Consider the following 21,740-nt stretch of genomic DNA (forward strand, 5'->3'; position numbering starts at 1 on the left):
ATATGTTGTTTTTGATAACATGATCTCATGCATGTTTCATTTTGGATACCAACGTATGCGCAGAGCCTTCTTTTAGTTAGAAACTGGGAAACTCCCTATAAAGCTTATGTTTCCAATTCATGGATGTATTATGCACCCCCCCCTTATCATAACCCCCCTCATCTACAGCATGCACTTCGCTGCCCTATCTGACTGCCTTTGCAGCTGTGGCTGTCCGCGTCTGAGGGTTAAGCTTCGAGGACACTTGTATATAACGATCCGGAGCGGGTGGACGCCGTCTGAGCAGCGTTAGATGTCGAGGTCTGAGAGGGTTAAGCTTCTAGGACACTTCTAGTATAAAGCCGTGTGTGTGTGTGTGTGTGTTTTTGAGAAGATGTATGGAACTACTTTTCCGTCCTTTGGAGGAGACGTAAAACCGAGGTCCTGACTCACTGAGGTCATAAAAGATCCCAGGGAACTTATCGCAAAGAGTAAGGGTTTCCCCCGTGTCCTGGCCCAACCAGGCTCATTGTTTCTGCCCCCCTAATCATCCTCCTGTATAATTGACTGACTCATTAATTCCCTCACTCTCCACCTCTAGCTGATGTGTGGTGAGCGTTCTGGCGCAGATTGGCTGCCGTGCATCACCCAAGTGGTTGCTACACACTGGTGGTGGTTAGTGAGGTTCCCCCTTCACTGTAAAGCGTCTTTGAGTGTCTAGAAAAGCGCTATATAAATTCAATCCATTATTATAATGATTATTACTGGCGAGCAGTGGATTTGATGTCCTCGGGTGTGTGTGGAAGCTTGGCTGTGTGAAGCTCTTTCTGGACAGCGGTTGACTTTCATGTCGGCATCTAGAGGGTTAAGCGTCTTGAATCCATCTCATATCCAACCTCCCTCATTATATTGCTCCTACACAACGATGGGACTAGGAAATAATCACAAATGGGTCATAGCCATGGGATAATACGCCTAACTCCTTACTACAACTCTCCAGAGCCGCTTGTCCCTTCCAGGCTACTGTAGAACCATGGCGGCTTCCTTTGAAGAGGACCCACTCCCCATGTAGATATAAAGGGCTCAAACTAAGGGGATGAAAATATAACAATTCTTATTTTAATGGAGTTATACACAAATTAAAACATACTTGTGTTGTATTCCATTTCTGCCAAGTCCGTTCTGTTAGATGCCACTCAATTCAACACACTATTTTTTTTTCTTTGTATTGTATTATTTGTATTTTATTCCTGATCCTAATGTTCATATTCCAAAGGATTCAACTGATTACCATAGATGGCATGATGATGTGGTTGGTTTTTAACACTCATGTCTTGTAGGGGACAGCTTGACCTTCCTCGGGGACCAGACCTCCTACATGAGCATCTGTGTTGGAGACAGACTGGAGGAGAGTCTGTCTCAGCTCTCTGCACCGGAGCTCAGACAGAAGGTTGGTTAGTAGGACTGCAGTAGAAATACTACTGAATGATTCAGTGAGGGGAGTTGGGAATGTCTGAGGCTGCTTTCAATTAATGGCCATTTGGTTAAGAGTGTTTTGGTGCAGTTAGATAGATAAATAGATAGCTATAACTTTATTATATAACCTTATTAATCCCCCGGAGGAGAAGTTTGTGCTAATGAAAACAATGTACTAATGAAAACAAAAATAGAGGCTAAAGTAAAGACAAACAGAACAAACAAGCCAAACAAAACAGACGGTATAAACAATATAAATTATAAAGTGTAAATTATGAAGTGGCTAAGTACCAGTACTTTTAGGCCCAGCCACTTTAGGGTAACAGAAGGGTTTTGAAAATATACATAATCTACACATGGAGTGAGTGCAATTGGTTGACTTGTTTAACCAATTGCACTCACTCCAGATATGGCAAAATATGGTGCCATATTTTGCCATATCTGCCATATCTATTTACCTCATTTACTTTGATTACACTGTTACTGAATGTTGTATATTCAATAGTTTAAGGTTGAGCCCCTCCCAGTCAGCTGGAGACTCTGAGAACTCAATAACAGTGTCCTCTCTGCTGTAACTGAGCAACTGTGTGAAGCAAACTGACTTGACCGGGTGGCAGTAGTGGGAAGGGTTATCGGGCGGCCATTGTAAGATTCTTGTAAACAAAGGGAGGTACCTGCTGGCCAGCATTTTTTATTTTTAGAATATATCAGTTATTACATGATATTATATGTGATTTTATTGATGTTATTATTGAAATCATGATCGGTCACCATTGACTACAGATATGCCCCAGTTATTCTTAGTTATGAGCTGGATGAGATGTTACAAAAAAAAATGTCATTTGTTTTTTAATTGAGTTTTTTTTCTTCAGAACATAAACAAAGTTGGTACATATGTCTGAAGGACAACAAAACAAACAAAAATATAAAGAGACAAAAACCTCTCCCAAAAACAATAGGGAGAGGATCCATTTCTAATCCAAGGCACAAGCCAGAAAGTCAATTTTTACGCTTGCATACAAACACTATACACACATAAGTATAAGGCCACTCTTGTACATGCTTACTGATGTATACTAACCATACATACATATCACCCATAGATTTGTATCTTACATGTTACAACCCTGCTCTTTGACAGGAAAATGATATTGAACTGAGGGATACATTGTACATTAGTGCTGTAAAACAGAGATGTTACACATTTTTTCTTTAATACATTGCCCGACTTCCCATCCTATATATAATCAGACAAAAGGAAGGTGTTCCTCATGTGTAATGAGAGTGTGTGCTCTTTTTGCCCTAGGTGGTGGTCCTGCAGGAGTGTGTGAGTGGCCTGCAGAGTGTTAACATAGACCTGCAGCAGAAGGCCTTGCTGCTGGAGAGGAAAGAAGACAAGGAGAACCTCAGCCACGGCAACACTAGCCCAAGGACTCAGGTGAGAATCCCCCATCTCAGATCCAGAAGATCCACAGCGCTATGGGCCTAAAGCTACGGCCACACCAACAGGTGTCAAAAATCGGCATTTTTGTATAGGGAACCATTGGTTTAGGCGCGTAGATGCGTTACACGCACTAAAGCGGCGTGTTAGCCGCGCCCAACGCATCTACGCGCGGAGTTCAGAAAATGGAACTTTAAATAAAAAAACAAAAAAAAACGGAACTCCTAAAAAAATGTAACTCCTACGCGTGACGCTTTGCCGCGATAGGCAATCAGCGTTGAGCTTGACCCGACGTCACTGGCAGAGAGACGGAGGACGCACAGTAGCAGAAAGAACATGGACGCCCAAGTCATCGTTTCAGTGTGTTTCCTACGTTTCTCAGACTCCCACAACAAACCCAGCGCAGCGATGGTGGTGATCTCAGCCATGTTTGTGGAGCAAAAGAAAAATAGCGGGGGAAAATAAGTTTTGGGCGGGCTCATCTAGCTGCGTAAGGCGCGTTAGGCGCGTTGTACCATTTTTGTGACACACAATGATCAAGCGGCAGGTTAGGCGCATAACACGTTTGGTGTAGCCGTACCTTAACCCTCTCTCCTGTCTTGATATATTCTTCCAAACGTAAACTCATCTGTGAGCGGCAAGGAGGAGGTTTCAGAAGATGATTTAACTGATTTTATATATTGTCATTCTGCAACACAGGTTTGATTTTAAATATTCATTTGACACTTTGTCCAAGGATACTGGTGTCAAGACGTAGACTTAGCTCGCCTTTCCACCGTCTACACGAAAGGTTTCCCAGTGCGTGTTGAGTTTGTGTTGGCTGTTGGCCCAGGAGGGACAACGACATGGGATGACCAGATATGGTTTAAGTTATCAGCCCGCTTCTGGGTCCGAAATGAATGGTCAGCCATGTCACGTTGTGGCTGCGGTGGGTGGTCTGGCAGCAGACCCTTCCATGTAACACACATCTACCAGCCCCTGTCCCCAGCAACATAATTGGAGAAAGACATTTGAAGCCAAAGAAGGTCCCCTTCAGATTTAGACTTGTCTGCCATCAGATAATAGATATTTATCTAAAGTCTGATTTGTGAGACTACCCTGTACATAACAACAGTCTATCCTTCTGTGATGAAAGAATGAAAATATATATATGTATACATCATCTCTCTCTCTCTCTCTAACCAGTGCATTGTTTTGTCTGTAGAAAATCAGCCCAGAAATGTCCTCCTTCCTCTTCCACGACATGTCTCCTAACTCCTGTCCTGCCTGTATCTTCTGATCACTTCGTCCCATTGGAAACTCTCTCTCCCATACCACATGTAGACATCCCCATTCTGCCGCTGGCTGGCCACTGTGTTTTCTTTGTGCATTCCGTTCTCCTTTGTTGGGTTTTCTTTTTTTACAAAGTCATCTGTGTCACGACCCACCTCCCATCCCATGACTCTAGCTGCTAGTGGCGGGCCGGGCCGGCCAGCGACGGGGCGGCGACGGGACCCTGCGCCCCGGTCCAGGTCAACGGAGCCCAATGGAGGTCCTGCCGCCGCAGGTATGGGGGAAGGGATGGCCGCTCTGGAGGAGTCGACATTCATTCCAAGACGTCTCTTTGTCCTTCATGTAAGGGGGTTTTGGTTTTGCATACATGTTTCACTTTTAGACGGGGTCCCAAAGCCATTGTGACCATGACAACAGAAGCCCGTTCAGCACCGGAGAGCATCAGATCAGGTCCAGCGACGAGCCTTTGGAGCAGCAGGAACACAACATGGAAGAGATGGTGCTCCAGGGCACCACCTCACAACTCAGGTGGTTCCACTATCCGAATCAGATTTACCCACTGGTCAATATTGAATTTTAGATGAATATTTCAAAATTGAGTGTAGTCGCAGCAATGACATTGAGATGGTATTTTCCTTGGTCCTAATTGGTTTAAAATGTGATGGCGCATGCATGTTACTTCACTCTTCACCATTGCAATGCATTTCAACCATTTTTGGGTGCTATCCATTTGTGCTATATTGTACTGTTTTGTTATCCGCAGTACCTGACCTAACAATTAGTCTCCCTTGGGCCCCAGGGATGAGCTCCTGCGACTTGGATCAGAGAACAGAGAACTGCGCTGTCTCCTCCGTGAGGAGGTGTTGAAGGAGTCTGAATGGAAGGCCAGAACAGAGGACGTGTGCGAGGGACCAGCAGGCCTCCATCAGACCGTACTGAGACTGAGAGACGAGGCCAAGGGTCACCTCAAAGTCATCGGCTCGTTGAAGGAGCAGCTGGAGAGGAAAGCTGTGGAGGTGTCTGATTGGGAGAGGAGAAATGGGACCCTGGAGGGTCCACCGACCACCCAGCTGTTAGACCACAAGTCTGCCAGGCAGCGCCTCTCACATAAGGTAGGACATGTAAGGAAACCTGCCATAAACCTGAATACACAATGTGATAACATACAATCTAAGTTTTTCCATTCCTATTTTAGGCTGGTATCAGATCTCGCCTCCCTGTGCCAGTGAGACTGATATCAGAACCAGGCAGCACCTTCTGGGTGGCCAACCAACCCCAACCTTTGCACCAACACACTGACACCGTTGAGCCTCTGCAAGATATACACCTGAATCACATCTCTGAGTCGGACCAGCTCCTGTCCGAGGGCTTGGAGTACCCCCTCTCCCTAGAGCGTAGCACCACTCCCGGGTCCAACTTCGACGAGTACATCCATCGTAGCAGCTGCAGCCCAACAGTCTCCGATGATAACCCGGAGGACGGAGAGGCCCTCCTGGGTGATGCCCAGGCTGACTCCTGCGCCTTGCTGGTCCAGTTGGAGCTGCTCCACCAGGAGTGCCAGGAGAAGGAAAGCCTCATTGATGGGCTGGAAGGCAAGCTGGCCGAGTGGGAGGAGATCCATGCCCAGCTGCAGGAGAAGGACTGCCTGAACCGCCAGTACGCCGAGGCCTTGCAGGCTGCTGAATCCACCATCGCTTATCTCACCGCTTGCAACCTGGACAGCCACAGTGGCCTCGGCCTGGGCCAGCTGGAGCGCTCTTGTGCCGTCTCGGCGGGCTCAGATGGCAGCGCCCTGCAGAAGGAAAACGTGGAGCTCAACAAGACCCTGCAAGAGAAGGAAAGGCTCAACGCCCACCTGGTGGAGTTCCTCAACATGACCAGCAGGGAAATTGCCACCATACAAGCATCTTTGACCTCTCCCACAGCCGCAGCCTCTCTGGAGCTGTGTTCCAGGTTGTTGAGCGCCCTGCAGCAGATGAACGCATCTCTAGCGGCTCACAACCCAAGAGGCACTGTCGATGTGCCCTGGGGTTCTGACCGCGGTCAGGAGCAAAGTATGGACCTGCTTCAACAAGGGAGGTGGGAACTGAACCGATTGGATACCGAGTATGGAACTCCTTCTGAGGCCAGCGTTGTACTTCCTGTTCTCAACCACACTGGCACTCAGCACAAGGACTACTTCATTAGGCAAATTGCAGGAGAGTCTGTGAAAAAAGGCAGGTCCAGAGATGTAGAAGGCACATCGGGCTGCGCTGAAGGCAGTTTAACTAACGGAGAGATCACCAAGTGTCTGTCAGACTGTCTGGCTGCAGCACAGTCAGCCATCGCCTCTCTGGCAGCACACTGCACCAACACTCAGAGCTTGTCTTCTGGAACATCAGCCCAGATCAGTCCTGACCTTCAACACCACCTGCAAAGGCTTCAGATCTCTCTGCAGGAGCTGGGGGAACTGGAGGACCAAGGCCAGGTGGAGGAGGCCAAGAAACCCTCCCATAGGCACGGCTCTGCTGCTTCTGCTGGCAGGAAGTCACAACCTTCTTCCCAGGAGCTCCATAGCAATATCCACCTCCTGTACCAGGCATTCTGCGATCACTCCCAGAGGATCTCTAACCTTCAGGCCAGCCTGCAGGAGGAGAGGAGGCTCCGAGGGGAGAGTCAGACCCAAGCCCCAGCAGTGGATTGCCTGAGTTCAGAAGGAATACCAGGCAACGTTCAGGCCCAGCTTGAGGGTCTTCAGAAGGCTCTGAAGGACAAGAAAAAGGCGTGCAAGATCCTTGAGGAGAAACTGGCCTCCTCCTTGAAGCCGGTTACCATCCACAACCTGCCCTGTGACCCTGCTCAGAAAAGTAAGAAACATACATCTTGAGCAATGCATTGTACTGTGAGTTCTGTGGTGGTTATTCATATGAGGGGGATAGATATTCATTTAATTTATTAATTTAACTGCCAAAGAATATTCTCTGAATCAATTTCCACATGTAATAACTCATTCATTTGATGAATGAGTCACTAATTAATTAATGTTATTTAATGACTTGAAAACTAGTGAATTTATTATAACTGGGAATACGTAAAGAGAACATTCTCAACATTACAACCATTTATATATCCACATCCCTGATTCCCTTCCTAACTCCACATTGTTGCCTCCAGTGCCACCTCTGGAGCAGGACGACAAGTGCGTGCAGGTGGATTTGCAGGACCTGGGTTACGAAACCAGTGGCAAGAGTGAGAACGATAGGGAAGAGAGCAGTAGCACAGGTAGCTAGTGGTTGAGTTAATACTAATCCCACTGGTGGTGGTTAAACAGCCTTTGTGCATGATCACTGAACTGAGGCGGTACCGCGACTGGTTATGAGCGGAGATCTCATAACACTAGTTTGCAAACCTCTGGGTTTCTACCTCCCCTTCATTGTGGATGGCTTTGCACAAACCGTCAACGTTTCACACTGTTTTTGCATGTTTCAACTGAATTTATGAAGGCCCCTGCTTTAAACAATGCATAACTCTTCACCTATATTTCCTCTTCTTCACTACACTACTCTATATCTCACTACAGTCACCAGCTACTTTCTTCACCTCTATTTCCTGTCAGAGGGACTGTATTCCAACACACTTGTAGTTGTTTGGACCTCTCTGTACCTGACCACTTTGACCCTGATCTTAATGTTGATTCAGATCTGAAGGGTTGCTTGCAGCCCGGGGACAGCACCTGCAGCCTGCCGTCTCTGCTGAAGGAGGTGCAAGGCTCCTTCTCCTCCGCTGAGTACCTGGAATCCACATCCACCTCCTACCCCAGCTCCCCTGCTCTGAGCTCCAACAAGGTGAGCTCTCCACTCTTTTACCTGGAAATCTGTTGGCTTTAATGTTGAAATGTGTTGAGGTTTATGTTTAAATATTGTGTTGTTTCTTTTCCAGGTGAGTCTAAAGAGCCTGCAGGCCTTCGAGGACTACGGCGTGTCTGAGGATCCTGTTGAGCTCAAGGCACAGGTCATGGAGCTGAGGCTTCAGCTGGAGAACCAGACCCGGGTCGCTCAGCAGATGCAGAGCCTACTGGGTCGCCACATCTTCCCCAGCAACCTGGTGTCAACGCCGGTGGACGCCTCCAGGGATCAACATGCTTGGCCCGGCGTGGTGTATGGACGCAGCCAGGAGAGGAGTCACTCTGGAGCGGAGCTGAAGGAAGGCCGGGACGGAGAGGGCCAGAGGATGAGGGAGGAGATTGGTGTGCTAAACCAGGAGCTGGAGAGGGAGAGGAGTCTCAACAGGAACATGAGTGAACAGCTGCAGCAGGTGCAACAGCGCAGTCGCTCTGCCTCGCCCGCAAGGTAAACTGCTACCACCATGCTAGTTACATTCATATTACAGTACATTTATAATAAAGGGATGGTGACACAGATATTTATTATATAGTTAGTACATTTATAAAATGCTGTATGAAAAAAGTTATAATTAATTACAAAGTACAATACATTTATAAAGTGGTACATTTATATTGATGACCATATTGTATGTCATATGTATTGTAATTCAAAATGGTAGAGTAATGATACGACACATGTCTTGTACACAAGATTTGTGGTTCAACTGTTTGTCATTATCATTGCCCTCTAACAAACCCTCTCAATGTGAACATCACCCTGCCTTCTCCCATACTGACCCCGTCAGGCTGGACTCGCTGGTGCAGTCTCAGGCCAGGGAGCTGTCCGCGCTCAGGCAGCAGATAAAGGAGCGCTGTGGCCTGGGGCTGTCCCACCGCAGGCAGCTGGAGGAGCTGAGCCGGGCCTTCCAGGAGCTGCTGCAGGCCAGCGACGTTGATCTGTTCCGGGGAGACATCCTCCGAGGGCAGCTGGACAAGAGCCTGGGCATTCTGGAGAGACTGGAGGGATGGCTGGACAGAGGTGTGTTCTTTATATTGATAAATGTATAGTATTGCTTAAAGGATTTTGCCGGTTGTTAATTGTTGACATTATCTATGTAGAGATGTAAATCAGCCATTGTTTTTGTTGAGCCACCAATGGACAGGCTCATTGGGGACAAAGGGCTATGTTTCATTCTGCTTACATTCTCACCCTGCGTTCACATGCCAATACCATCAAAGTCTCTTACTCTCAGTTTGTCAGGATGCGAAGTGGCGTGTAAACACAAAATTTAAACTTCCTTCTGGGCTCTGTTGGAGAAAGATTCCAAGCCAGGTTACTTCATATGGGCTTACCGGAGCTGGTCAAAATAAAGATACAGCTCTGGGAGCTGCTAACCACTTGTTTGGGATATAATGGATGTCAATTGATGGCCGACAGCCCAATCTTGGAACACCTGAACAAAAGATCATGGTGGATTTACATCTGGATTTATGCAATGGCCACCACTAACCTGGGGACTGAACAAACACGCCTAATCCTTAACTTCCTTAACACAGTGGCGAAGTTTGACATTTTAACATTCAATCGAAAGCATATTTGCCAATGCTATCATGTTGTTTTTGTTCGACTCTGATTTAACATTTTCTATGTTTTATTCTAGTCAGGTTAGTTATTGTACATTTTTATGTGTTTAACAGGAGACGGCCACCAGGACAATAAGGATGCTCTGGAGCTGGCCCAACGGTATATAACCTCAATTTAAAGCATTATTCTACTCACCCATGTGGGTGCTACACATTGGTTGTGGTTAGTGAGGTCCCCCCTTCACTGTAAAGTCTTTGAGTTTCATCAATTATTATTATTATTATTATGATTTATTAGTTTTTAGTTTTTACTTCAATATTTGTAGCTTTTTGCCGTTGCCTCTGAATTTCACCACCAATATTCCCAGTCATGGGTTTATCATATTAAGGGTGATGCTGACTATCCTAACTGGTTCCTATCGTTCTGTGTGTAGACTTGGTCGGGGCAGTTTGAGCTGCTTTAGTGTCTGTCATTTGCCCCATTTTAAAACCTAGGCACCCCCACCCCAGCAGTTGCCCATTGCGTTACTACCCCAGGGTATATTGTGTTTTGGACAGTGTTTTGTCTCTGACCTACTTCCGATGACCTCATGTGGGTCATTCTCCACCATGAGAAACATGTCAGGTGGGACTGACACGGCTATGGTCTTTGTTGTCTCCAGCGATGCCTCGGAGTCTTTTGAAAATAATTCTTTATTGTCAATCATCATTCTCAATGTTATACATTTACCTTTAGGGCTTTTAGCTTTTATCCAAGGCATTTATATACCGCAGCTATAGCACATGTTTATTCATGCACTGTTATTTATGGAGGTTATAACATGAAGGCGTGTGACTAACCGCAATTTGTTTGTAATAACAGAAGAAACAGCTTGACCAGCGTTTGTTGTCTTTGCTGATTTCCTTCTACAATTTATATGCGGCATATTGTTTTTGCAATATAAGGCATTGTTCGTGGACATTCCATGGAGTTGTAGTTTTAGTTGATATGTCAGCTACATCTTTTAACACATCTCATATCTATCATGCGTATTCTTACTGGGCAGCCCTGAGGAGTGGCAGCAGGAGCTGCAGTATAGTAGCACTCTTCAGGACAGTCCTGCTAGCATTCAGCAGGAGATAGAGTACCTACGGTGGCAGCTAGAGGGTGAGAGAGAGCTGCTGCGGCAGCACATCCACTCTCTGGTCCAGCAGAACTTCAATCTGGCCCAGTCCACCAGAGAGCAGCTGGACCTGTGAGTCACAGGCTCAGGTCCAAGTGGGACAGCATGCTGTTTGCAGTGATCTTTTTCTTTATCTTTAAAAGGAGTGCTTTTACCTTAAAGGCAAAACCATTTGGATTGAAGACTCTACATCTGGTCCTCGTCTCTGGCCCTCAATCTCAAACCAAACTACCCTTTAGTTGGACTCTCTTCTAATCAAGTAGAAGAAGTGACCTTTTGTTGTTTGAAATCTATCTGACAAATGTATATCTGCCTTAATCGCATGTATCATTTATTTGAAACTTTGTTTCCCTGTCTTGTTCTCGTTGTGCTGTTTTCCTTCTGCCGTAACTTTTGTAGCTCAGGGCTTTGCCCCCAAAGCACCACATCCATAAAGTGTGTGGTTGATGGGCCCAGGTTGTCCAGGGAGCTGCAGGAGAAGAACCAGCAGGTCCAGAGCCTCCAGAGCCAGCTGAGAGGTCCCAGCGGAGCCTCCTCCTGCTGCTCCAGCTCCCCCGAGCGGAGCCCGTCCTACGAGGTGTCGCAGTCGGGACGCGGCAGCCCCACCGCTCAGAGTCCAACCACCCGCAGTCCCACAACGCGTAGCCCCACAACCCACAGCGGAGCCCTGGCGCCTCACGGTATGAGTGGCCACATGTGTGTATAGTTGTTCATGTGTAAATACTAGGGGTTCAAAGGTCAGCCCTTTCCAAAAGGAAGCTGTCTCTTCTTTATACTAATGTGTGAAGGTTTTAGAGTCATGTTTGGACCTCACTTTGTAGATTTGATCACCTGTCAACAATTTCACAAAGATTCTGACTCAAAAGTCAACATCTACCATATCACGTGCTGCATCTTCCAATACCAGTCTGTGTGTGACCCACCTCAGTACATGGATGTATCTGGTCTACAATGAGAAGATTTGACCTGGCAGCTCTAAGACGAGGCACTTCCTGGAAATATCACTTTCAGTGGAACTACAATGATGTCAGTAATGTTATCAATAAAATCACGTTTATAAAGTCCAAAATAGGGATGGGTCCGAATATTCGATTCTTTGATTATTCGTTCCCGAGGGTCATAGCCGATTTTTAACATTTGAACTGTTACCATTTTTTCCCATTCAAATAAACAAGAATTAATGGACGGAACTAATGTTGGACAGGTGTCCAGGGGCATTATCCCGCTTATACCATGGTCACTTGCCATAGAAAATAAATTAAGACCGTTAATTTATAGGGGGATTATTTGTTTATCAACACGGCGGATGCGCGCGCAGAATGATCGCAAAAAGAAAATTTGTTTGGCCGGTTGCCATGGTTATCTCTGTGTGGTTAATTTGCAGTTGTGGTGTTAATTAGCGATGTTTTCAGTTTACTGTTACATTAAACTGTAATCAGAAAACGCGGTTATATGCCATGGACCCTATAGTATCTGTGGTATAAAGGGGACGAATTTCGAATTATAAATATGTACACTTTATGTTGAAAGTATAGACCGTCCCGATTCCCATTGAAACGAATGGCGCAGTGATTATTCTTAAAAACGAGAGCTGGTAAATTGTGAAAAATGAATTAAACTGTAATCAGACAACGCGGTTATATGCTATAGACCCTAGAGTATCTGTGGGATAAAGGCTGGGACGAATTTAGAATCATAAATCTGTACACTTTATGTTGAAAGTATAGACCGCCGCTATTCCTTTATACCACAGATACCATAGGGTATAGCATATAACCGCGTTTTCGGATTACAGTTTAATGCATTTTTCACAATTTACCAGCTCTCGTTTTGTTGGCCGAACAGACAATTTGACTGGTACTACTTAGCAGGTTGTTTTTTTTTTGCGTTTAAGATACTGTGATTTCTTGCCGACGATCAATGGCTGCCTTTCTGAATGTCAGCATACATTGAATAATCAATTTTTCGTTCATACCACCCACCGATTATTCGACCATGAAAAATTTGAGTTATTCACATCCTTAATCCAAAATAAAATCCTTTGCTGTTGCATATTGTTGTTAAGACTAAAATAGGTTTGTTTGCCAACGTTTAGTGGTCGTGTATAATCACCGTTCGTGTATAATGACCGGTCGTGTATAATGACATTGTCATTATACATTGAAACTGAAAGTGAAATGTAAAGCAACATAGCGATACTGTGGCGGTGTATTCAAATGATCGCACTTCTCAATAGCACTTGAAAGTCGTCTTCTTTAAGATAAGAAAGATAGTCAACAAATATTAAAGCTGAGGCGCTGAACTAAAGACTTGATCTTGGTGGGAGTCTGTGTTTAGTGGTGAACTAAAGACTTGATCTTGGTGGGAGTCTGTGTTTAGTGGTGAACTAAAGACTTGATCTTGGTGGGAGTCTGTGTTTAGTGGTGAACTAAAGACTTGATCTTGGTGGGAGTCTGTGTTTAGTGGTGAACTAAAGACTTGATCTTGGTGGGAGTCTGTGTTTTGTGGTGACCTAAGGACTTGATCTTGGTGGGAGTCTGTGTTTAGTGGTGAACTAAAGACTTGATCTTGGTGGGAGTCTGTGTTTAGTGGTGACCTAAGGACTTGATCTTGGTGGGAGTCTGTGTTTAGTGGTGACCTAAGGACTTGATCTTGGTGGGAGTCTGTGTTTAGTGGTGAACTAAAGACTTGATCTTGGTGGGAGTCTGCGTTTAGTGGTGAACTAAAGACTTGATCTTGGTGGGAGTCTGTGTTTAGTGGTGAACTAAAGACTTGATCTTGGTGGGAGTCTGTGTTTAGTGGTGAACTAAAGACTTGATCTTGGTGGGAGTCTGTGTTTAGTGGTGAACTAAAGACTTGATCTTGGTGGGAGTCTGTGTTTAGTGGTGAACTAAAGACTTGATCTTGGTGGGAGTCTGTGTTTAGTGGTGAACTAAAGACTTGATCTTGGTGGGAGTCTGTGTTTAGTGGTGAACTAAAGACTTGATCTTGGTGGGAGTCTGTGTTTAGTGGTGAACTAAAGACTTGATCTTGGTGGGAGTCTGTGTTTAGTGGTGACCTAAGGACTTGATCTTGGTTGGAGTCCTGTGTGTTGTATAGATATCCCAGTAGGGTCGGCAGCAGCACTCCTCTATATAGAGCCATCGTTTGGTTAATGTTTCTACAGTATAGGCCAATTACAAAGTAACCTGCCCCAAACAATAGCCTTAACAAACCAAAATGTTTTTCCATCATGTAGGCCTTATTCGATTTCCAAACTATCAATTATGTTCTGTCACTGCATGATGCAGACCTCCATCTTATTATGGGGGTGTGGATGATTTAGTGGTTCCCTCTAGTGGTTATGATGTTTGACTCCCAGCCCAAAGAGCTCTAGGTTCCACACCTAATGTCCCCAGCCTGCCTGGCTGCTCCTAGAAATATATATGCATATTCACAGTCTCTTTCATTTCCTAAATTCAATCCTAGTATTCAGTACCCCTGGAGATTGACATGACAAGGCCATCTCCACATCTATCGTTATAGTCAGTCCCTGCAATTAGCTCTGTATGTTTCCTTATAAAAAATGCATATTCCCCCCCCCCCACACTATTTCCCGGGCTATTATCATGAGGTCAAGAAGGCACGGAGACTTCTTGAATCAGAGCCGATCTAGTAGCAGCTAGTGGTGTCCCTGTAGGCCCCGTCCCCTCTGTTCGGCTGCACCCAGGCGTCTAGCAAGCAGGCAGAGAGCGCAGGGTGTCCTGTTCCAGGCCTGTTGGAGCTGCATTATTAAGGGCCACCTATCCACCTGAATGGAAGAATGGGGAGCTGCTTAAGGTTATCACACATATGTTTGAATTTGTTTAGGGCCTCTTTCCCGCAATGCATTTGAGTGTTTTACACTAAGGCCAACCACTTTTTTTTTAAGAGTTCCATCGCCAAAACGACGGAAGCAATTGCTGAAAGGCCCTTTGAAGTCACACAATAGAAATGGAGACTGTTATTTAGAAGCCTGCTAGTGAATATTGGCATTCAGCTGTGTTACCTGTGTGTGTCAAGGCCACACAGACGGGACAGAAAGAGATCCCAACCCTGCCAGACATCAAGCTCCTCCCCCTGTGGGCGGCGCCAAAGCCGGGGGAGGCGTGGACCGGAGCCCCGGGGACCGTCACCGTAGCAGCAAAACACAGGGAGCCCGGCTGTGGAGGGAGAACGGCCGGCTGCAGGAGCAGCTAAGGGGCAGCCAGGAGCTGAACGCCACGCTGCGCAGCGAGCTGGTGCTCCAGCGCTCCGTCCAGGCCCAGCAGGGCCCTCGGCACCCCCCGGCCGGGCCCAGGTCACCACCTCAGGCCGACTTTGGTGGAAGAGAGGCTGAGGCACAGGCTGAGGCACTGGCTGAGGCGCAGGCTGAGGCACGGGCTGAGGCACTGGCTGAGGCACGGGCAGCGGCGCGTCAGGACGGAGGGCCGCAGGCTGGGGCCATGACCACAGGTCCTCTTCTCTACTACTGTCCTGTTCGCTTGGATCGGACCTTCAGTGTTTTATTTAAAGGATTTCAACCACAATTGTAGTCATTCCTGCAATAGATTACACCGTTTAGGCAATTCAAGGCGACGTTTAATTATAATGCAAACTTAAGAAATTCAAAGGCCATTCAGAGTGCTTTACATAGGGAATAACATTCCGAGACAATCATTTAAAATGTGTGACTGACCTGCATGCTAATGTATGTCTCTGTGTTCTGACTCGTGTGTGTGGCTGTGTTCTGACTCGTGTGTGTGGCTGTGTTCTGACTCGTGTGTGTGGCTGTGTTCTGACTCGTGTGTGTGGCTGTGTTCTGACTCGTGTGTGTGGCTGTGTTCTGACTCGTGTGTGTGGCTGTGTTCTGACTCGTGTGTGTGGCTGTGTTCTGACTCGTGTGTGTGGCTGTGTTCTGACTCGTGTGTGTGGCTGTGTTCTGACTCGTGTGTGTGTGGCTGTGTTCTGACTCATGTGTGTGCCTGTGTTCTGACTCGTGTGTGTGCCTGTGTTCTGACTCGTGTGTGTGCCTGTGTTCTGACTCGTGTGTGTGTGGCTGTGTTCTGACTCGTGTGTGTGTGGCTGTGTTCTGACTCGTGTGTGTGTGGCTGTGTTCTGACTCGTGTGTGTGGCTGTGTTCTGACTCGTGTGTGTGTGGCTGTGTTCTGACTCGTGTGTGTGTGGCTGTGTTCTGACTCGTGTGTGTGGCTGTGTTCTGACTCGTGTGTGTGTGGCTGTGTTCTGACTCGTGTGTGTGGCTGTGTTCTGACTCGTGTGTGTGCCTGTGTTCTGACTCGTGTGTGTGGCTGTGTTCTGATTCGTGTGTGTGCCTGTGTTCTGACTCGTGTGTGTGCCTGTGTTCTGACTCGTGTGTGTGGCTGTGTTCTGACTCGTGTGTGTGCCTGTGTTCTGACTCGTGTGTGTGCCTGTGTTCTGACTCGTGTGTGTGCCTGTGTTCTGACTCGTGTGTGTGCCTGTGTTCTGACTCGTGTGTGTGGCTGTGTTCTGACTCGTGTGTGTGGCTGTGTTCTGACTCGTGTGTGTGGCTGTGTTCTGACTCGTGTGTTTGGCTGTGTTCTGACTCGTGTGTGTGCCTGTGTTCTGACTCGTGTGTGTGGCTGTGTTCTGACTCGTGTGTGTGTGGCTGTGTTCTGACTCGTGTGTGTGTGGCTGTGTTCTGACTCGTGTGTGTGGCTGTGTTCTGACTCGTGTGTGTGTGGCTGTGTTCTGACTCGTGTGTGTGGCTGTGTTCTGACTCGTGTGTGTGTGGCTGTGTTCTGACTCGTGTGTGTGGCTGTGTTCTGACTCGTGTGTGTGCCTGTGTTCTGACTCGTGTGTGTGGCTGTGTTCTGATTCGTGTGTGTGCCTGTGTTCTGACTCGTGTGTGTGCCTGTGTTCTGACTCGTGTGTGTGCCTGTGTTCTGACTCGTGTGTGTGGCTGTGTTCTGACTCGTGTGTGTGGCTGTGTTCTGACTCGTGTGTGTGGCTGTGTTCTGACTCGTGTGTGTGCCTGTGTTCTGACTCGTGTGTGTGCCTGTGTTCTGACTCGTGTGTGTGTGGCTGTGTTCTGACTCGTGTGTGTGGCTGTGTTCTGACTCGTGTGTGTGGCTGTGTTCTGACTCGTGTGTGTGTGCCTGTGTTCTGACTCGTGTGTGTGTGTGCCTGTGTTCTCAGACCTGCTGGCCGAACACCTGCAGGAGATCCGGGCCCTGCGGCAGCGGCTGGAGGAGAGCATCCAGACCAACGACCGCCTCCGAGAGCAGCTGGAGAGGAGGCTGGCTGAGGTGGAGAGGGACCCAGGTACTCTCTCTGTGATACTGAATCCTGCTGCTGTTTCATTCTATCCCGCTAGTGGCTGCGCTGATCCCTCAGGGTCACTCATTAACATGTATAGTGGAACAAACAGGTGGCCAATGGCAGCGCAAATATCACCAAGACCTAGATCAGACAAGATGGCCGCTTTGTTTTTAATGTATTCACTGTATCTGTGGATACTTATTGTTATTGTAGGGATTCTTATTAGGTATTCATATTGTTATTGTGGGGTGAAGGCATCATTAGAGCGACTATCTCAGCGCTGGAATGGTAAAAAGGTTTCAGTTTTTAGTCAGAAGAGCTGGTCCCCTCTGATGGGGGGTGCTATCATTTGCGGTTATTTTTTCTGTGCAGTGACATTTTCAGAAAAACTCTTTTTCAGATCCCAAGCCTTACATGACAAACAAACCATTTGATACACATGATCTATGGACTTGTCTGATTAAAATGCCCTGAAGGGATTTTGATTGTGTAAATAATGGCAGACTTATTCAGAATATTTCAATATTCAATCAATCACAATGACACTTGAGAAGTGGTCAGGGACTGGATACTACTTGGAGACATGGAGCCAACCCCCTTTGCATAGGCTGGCCTCAAGGACCAGAAGAATGACGCCTAGAATCATACGTAAACGACATATACTATTGAGTGTGACTGTGTGTCTGTGTGTGTGTTTTGCCCCTGTTGGAGGCATAGTCGCGTCTAGGCGAAATGAGGTACCCCATAAATGGCTTGACCAGCACGGTACCTTGGGTCGCGCTTTGAATACTTATCTGACTGGCAGTCCTAGTTTCTATTAATATTCTTCTCTTATAATGAAGAACCATTATAAAAACAGTACCGAACCATAGTTCATTGCCCCCTGTTCTAAACCCTACTTGTGATGCTGGTCTATGGTGCTGATTTGTGTTGAGCAGCGACCAACATCTTCATCCAAGGCAGCGAGGAGCAGGGCCAGATGGCCAGCGAAGTGCGCTTCCTCTGGGAGCAGAACCGCAGCCTGAAGGAGCAGCTGGCCCAGGGGTCCAGAGGTAACACTACACTACACACTACGGACACTACAGCAGCACCTGGTGTTGAGCACTGAACACTAGAGCAGCGCCTGGTGTTGAGCACTGAACACTACAGCAGCACCTGGTGTTGAGTCGTTCTGAACACTACAGCAGCACCTGGTGTTGAGCACTGAACACTACAGCAGCACCTGGTGTTGAGTCGTTCTGAACACTACAGCAGCACCTGGTGTTGAGTCGTACTGAACACTACAGCAGCACCTGGTGTTGAGCACTGAACACTACAGCAGCACCTGGTGTTGAGTCGTACTGAACACTACAGCAGCACCTGGTGTTGAGTCGTACTGAACACTACAGTAGCACCTGGTGTTGAGCACTGAACACTACAGCAGCACCTGACTGAACCACAAGAACGTTTACAATGAGAAAGGCTTTTACCGCCAGGGAAGTTTTCACATCTTTATGTTAAGATATAAGCAAACATACACTATATACAAAACTATCTGTAATGTATCTACAAATAAGGGCTTGATATAAGTCGTTATAAGTCTGCATTGCAGCCGTATTACAGATAATGCGTTCTAACGTCAAAGGTTTCCTATTTTAACATGGGCCTTTTGACATAGAATAGTATGCAGATCTCCACAGATAAATGCGGGGTTTCCTTTCACACGTAACCCCACCGCACCCCCTCTTCCTCCCGGCAGACAAGCAGAAGGAGAACGAGGCGCTACGGGAGACCCTGGCCCGCCGCACGGCCCGGCTGGAGCAGAGCCGGGCGGAGCTGGAGGCCCTGAGGCAGGAGAGGGCCCGGCTGACGCCCAGCACCCAGGAGAACCAGACGCTGACCGACGCCCTGCAGCGCAGCAGGGAAGAGCTCCACAGGTACTGTCTCCCCCTGAGGGGGTAGGGCTGTATTAACGTTTAGACCACAGGTACTCTCCCCCTGTGGCTGAGGGGTTAGAGCTGTATTAACGTTTAGACCACAGGTACTCTCCCCCTGTGGCTGAGGGGTTAGAGCTGTATTAACGTTTAGACCACAGGTACTCTCCCCATGTGGCTGAGGGGTTAGAGCTGTATTAACGTTTAGACCACAGGTACTCTCTCCCCTGTGGCTGAGGGGTTAGAGCTGTATTAACGTTTAGACCACAGGTACTCTCCCCCTGTGGCTGAGGGGTTAGAGCTGTATTAACGTTTAGACTACAGGTACTCTCTCCCCTGTGGCTGAGGGGTTAGAGCTGTATTAACGTTTAGACCACAGGTACTCTCTCCCCTGTGGCTGAGGGGTTAGGGCTATATTATAGTTCACAGACTACAGGTACTCTCTCCCCTGTGGCTGAGGGGTTAGGGCTATATTATAGTTCAGACCACTGGTACTCTCTCCCTTTGGCTGAGGGGTTAGGGCTGTATTATAGTTCATAGACCACAGGTACTCTCTCCCTGCCCTGTGCCTGAGGGATTAAGGTTGTAGTATTGCTCAGACATCTTGGACCCATGATGGTAGCGGCCACACGTATCCTGCGTTGGTCAGTGCGTCATGTGGCCACGTCTCCCTGGGTAGTGAGTGACCGCATACAACAGAATTCTTGGGGCAGTAAATCAAAGATGGTCTGACATTCTACGGGGTGGAAACAGGAAAATAAAAAGTAATAGGACACTGTTGAGATGAATTTTGAAGAACAGGTATGTGAGCTTCAAACAATAACAATCTGTATGATGTGACGTTACCATTGCACAGCACAAGTCTGCATGATAAAATAGTTCCTCTGGAAGTGGAACCATTCTTAACCTGAGAGAGAAACCATAAAAGAATAATGGAGGTCGATCAGAGCCAGAAAATGATTTGTCGTTGTCCTGCCTCCTGTACATAGCTTTTCAACATCCATTTAGACATAGTACACATATTGTTCACTTTAGACGTAAAGTGTGGAGTATTGTTCACATACTCCCCACAATGGACTAGTGAACAATTCAGCTAGTGTAGCATTTAGGGACGTACACATAGGAAACAAAGTACATCCAGACCAAATGTTTCCGGTACCTAGATTAACCTATGTGTGGACAGTACTACACACACATGCTGTTGATACACTGGCACTCTCAGACCCATGGATATGTGGTCATTAGCTCCTTCTGTGTGTGCAACGTGAAACCGAAGCAGTCAATGACCATTGTAAAGACTTATTACTGTCCCATTACGCTGAACTATTAAAACCACTCCGAAACATGAGCCAGGATCACCTCAGCACTCACCCAGGGAGCAATGGATGAGAGCCCACGGGGAGGGGGCCTAGAGGTCATGAGGACTAGAGGCCCTCACACGGGCAGCCCCTGGCCCTTAGTCACACTAGCTGAGAGAGGAGGACACATGATACTGGTTCATCCCCCATAACAAGGTTGTTTTCTGGGTATCTCTACATGCTGGGCTTTAGCTTTCCTTGTTGAACACATTAGCCGTGGGCTTGATGTAATACTTGATCATAAGCTTGGAGAGAAGGTGACTGGGTTATCTGCTCCCACCTCAATCTCGTTCTTCTTTCTGAGAACGCACCTGCTAAACTTGAAGGCATCTCCTATTTATGTTCTATTTATGCTGAACAAACGTCCCTTTTTCTAGTTCCAAACACTAATGATGCCTTACATTTTGTTGTTTGGTCATCAAAGTTGTGTTTGATCGCATAAAACATCAAACAAGCCTCTGGGCTCCATTTGGAAACATTTTAATCCTTTCCTGCATTGGCTCATGTGTAACGGGAACAGTGATCGATATTCTGGGAATTCTGCACCGGCGATTGACCCGCTGAACACCTTGTAACATTTCCACTGCCTGTATATTTAGATACGTCGTCTCACTTGAATGACTGGTAGCCAGTGTTCATTTTTTATTTAAATTCAGACCTTTGTAATGAGGTAATATGTTTGACCTTTTTGTCCACATTGTCCTGCATGGAACACCACTAAGGTGTATCCAAGAGGCGGTTTTAGAAGTCCACCCACCAGGGCACAACCTCCACCGTGCCTCATTACGGAGCCGGGGGAGAATTCTCTCACAACTTTGAAGTTCTTCACAATCTTCCCTTCACATCTTGTCTTCACCTCATGAAATGAGGCTGAAGAATGAAGTGGTTAATGGGCCCCGTGTAAAGGGCTGCTCTATTGGTACGAGGAGGACGTGTTCTATGTTGTGGAGATGTAGTCCTCTGAAGAGGTTGACACGTGTATATAGGACCTGGGAAACGAGTATTGAGACATAAAGCCTACCCTCCACACTAACCCACATGCTGTTGAGTATACTGAGGTGGTGTGGTAACCTCTGAGTGTACTGAGGTGGTGTGGTAACCTCTGAGTGTACTGAGGTGGTGTGGTAATCTGTGCCGCTGCAGGCTGCAGAGCGACGTGAACCTCCAGAGGCAGCAGCTGTCGGACTCCCAGCATCTGCTGCAATCGCTGCGTGTGGAGCTGCAGGTCTGTGAGCGCATCAAGACGGACGCCCACAGCGCAACAGGTACTGCAGCTTCACTCTCATGGGATCTGCCCACAAGGTTCTGGGTCAAAGGGTGGGCTGATACTATAAACAACCAAATGGATACCAAACATGTTCCTTGTTAGTAGTAATGCACCGTGCAACATCTTAA

General features: G+C 47.1%; 1 protein-coding gene across 6 annotated transcripts in view; it reads left to right on the forward strand.

Annotated features, from left to right (window-relative positions):
- cdk5rap2 (CDK5 regulatory subunit associated protein 2) overlaps positions 1 to 21,740 on the forward strand; it is a 46,991-nt gene that overhangs the window by 20,111 nt on the left and 5,140 nt on the right. For 3 of the 6 annotated variants that reach the window (XR_013812619.1, XM_079755810.1, XM_079755813.1), the window contains exons 27-43: positions 1,320 to 1,429; positions 2,762 to 2,893; positions 4,344 to 4,442; positions 4,551 to 4,696; positions 4,968 to 5,280; positions 5,364 to 7,014; positions 7,322 to 7,429; positions 7,847 to 7,992; positions 8,087 to 8,496; positions 8,837 to 9,069; positions 9,729 to 9,774; positions 11,177 to 11,457; positions 14,819 to 15,250; positions 16,952 to 17,077; positions 18,013 to 18,126; positions 18,813 to 18,990; positions 21,489 to 21,610. Coding sequence is in view for 5 of the 6 variants with exons in the window: in XM_079755810.1 (XP_079611936.1) it covers positions 1,320 to 1,429; positions 2,762 to 2,893; positions 4,344 to 4,442; positions 4,551 to 4,696; positions 4,968 to 5,280; positions 5,364 to 7,014; positions 7,322 to 7,429; positions 7,847 to 7,992; positions 8,087 to 8,496; positions 8,837 to 9,069; positions 9,729 to 9,774; positions 11,177 to 11,457; positions 14,819 to 15,250; positions 16,952 to 17,077; positions 18,013 to 18,126; positions 18,813 to 18,990; positions 21,489 to 21,610 (4,647 nt within the window). In the remaining variant the exon portion in view is untranslated. The remainder of the gene's footprint in view (positions 1 to 1,319; positions 1,430 to 2,761; positions 2,894 to 4,343; positions 4,443 to 4,550; positions 4,697 to 4,967; positions 5,281 to 5,363; positions 7,015 to 7,321; positions 7,430 to 7,846; positions 7,993 to 8,086; positions 8,497 to 8,836; positions 9,070 to 9,728; positions 9,775 to 11,176; positions 11,458 to 14,818; positions 15,251 to 16,951; positions 17,078 to 18,012; positions 18,127 to 18,812; positions 18,991 to 21,488; positions 21,611 to 21,740) is intronic. The other 3 variants (XM_079755811.1, XM_079755812.1, XM_079755814.1) reach the window with 3 other exon arrangements.

The sequence above is a fragment of the Pollachius pollachius genome (assembly GCF_949987615.1).
Source record: "Pollachius pollachius genome assembly, chromosome: 18".
Taxonomy (NCBI): domain Eukaryota; kingdom Metazoa; phylum Chordata; class Actinopteri; order Gadiformes; family Gadidae; genus Pollachius; species Pollachius pollachius.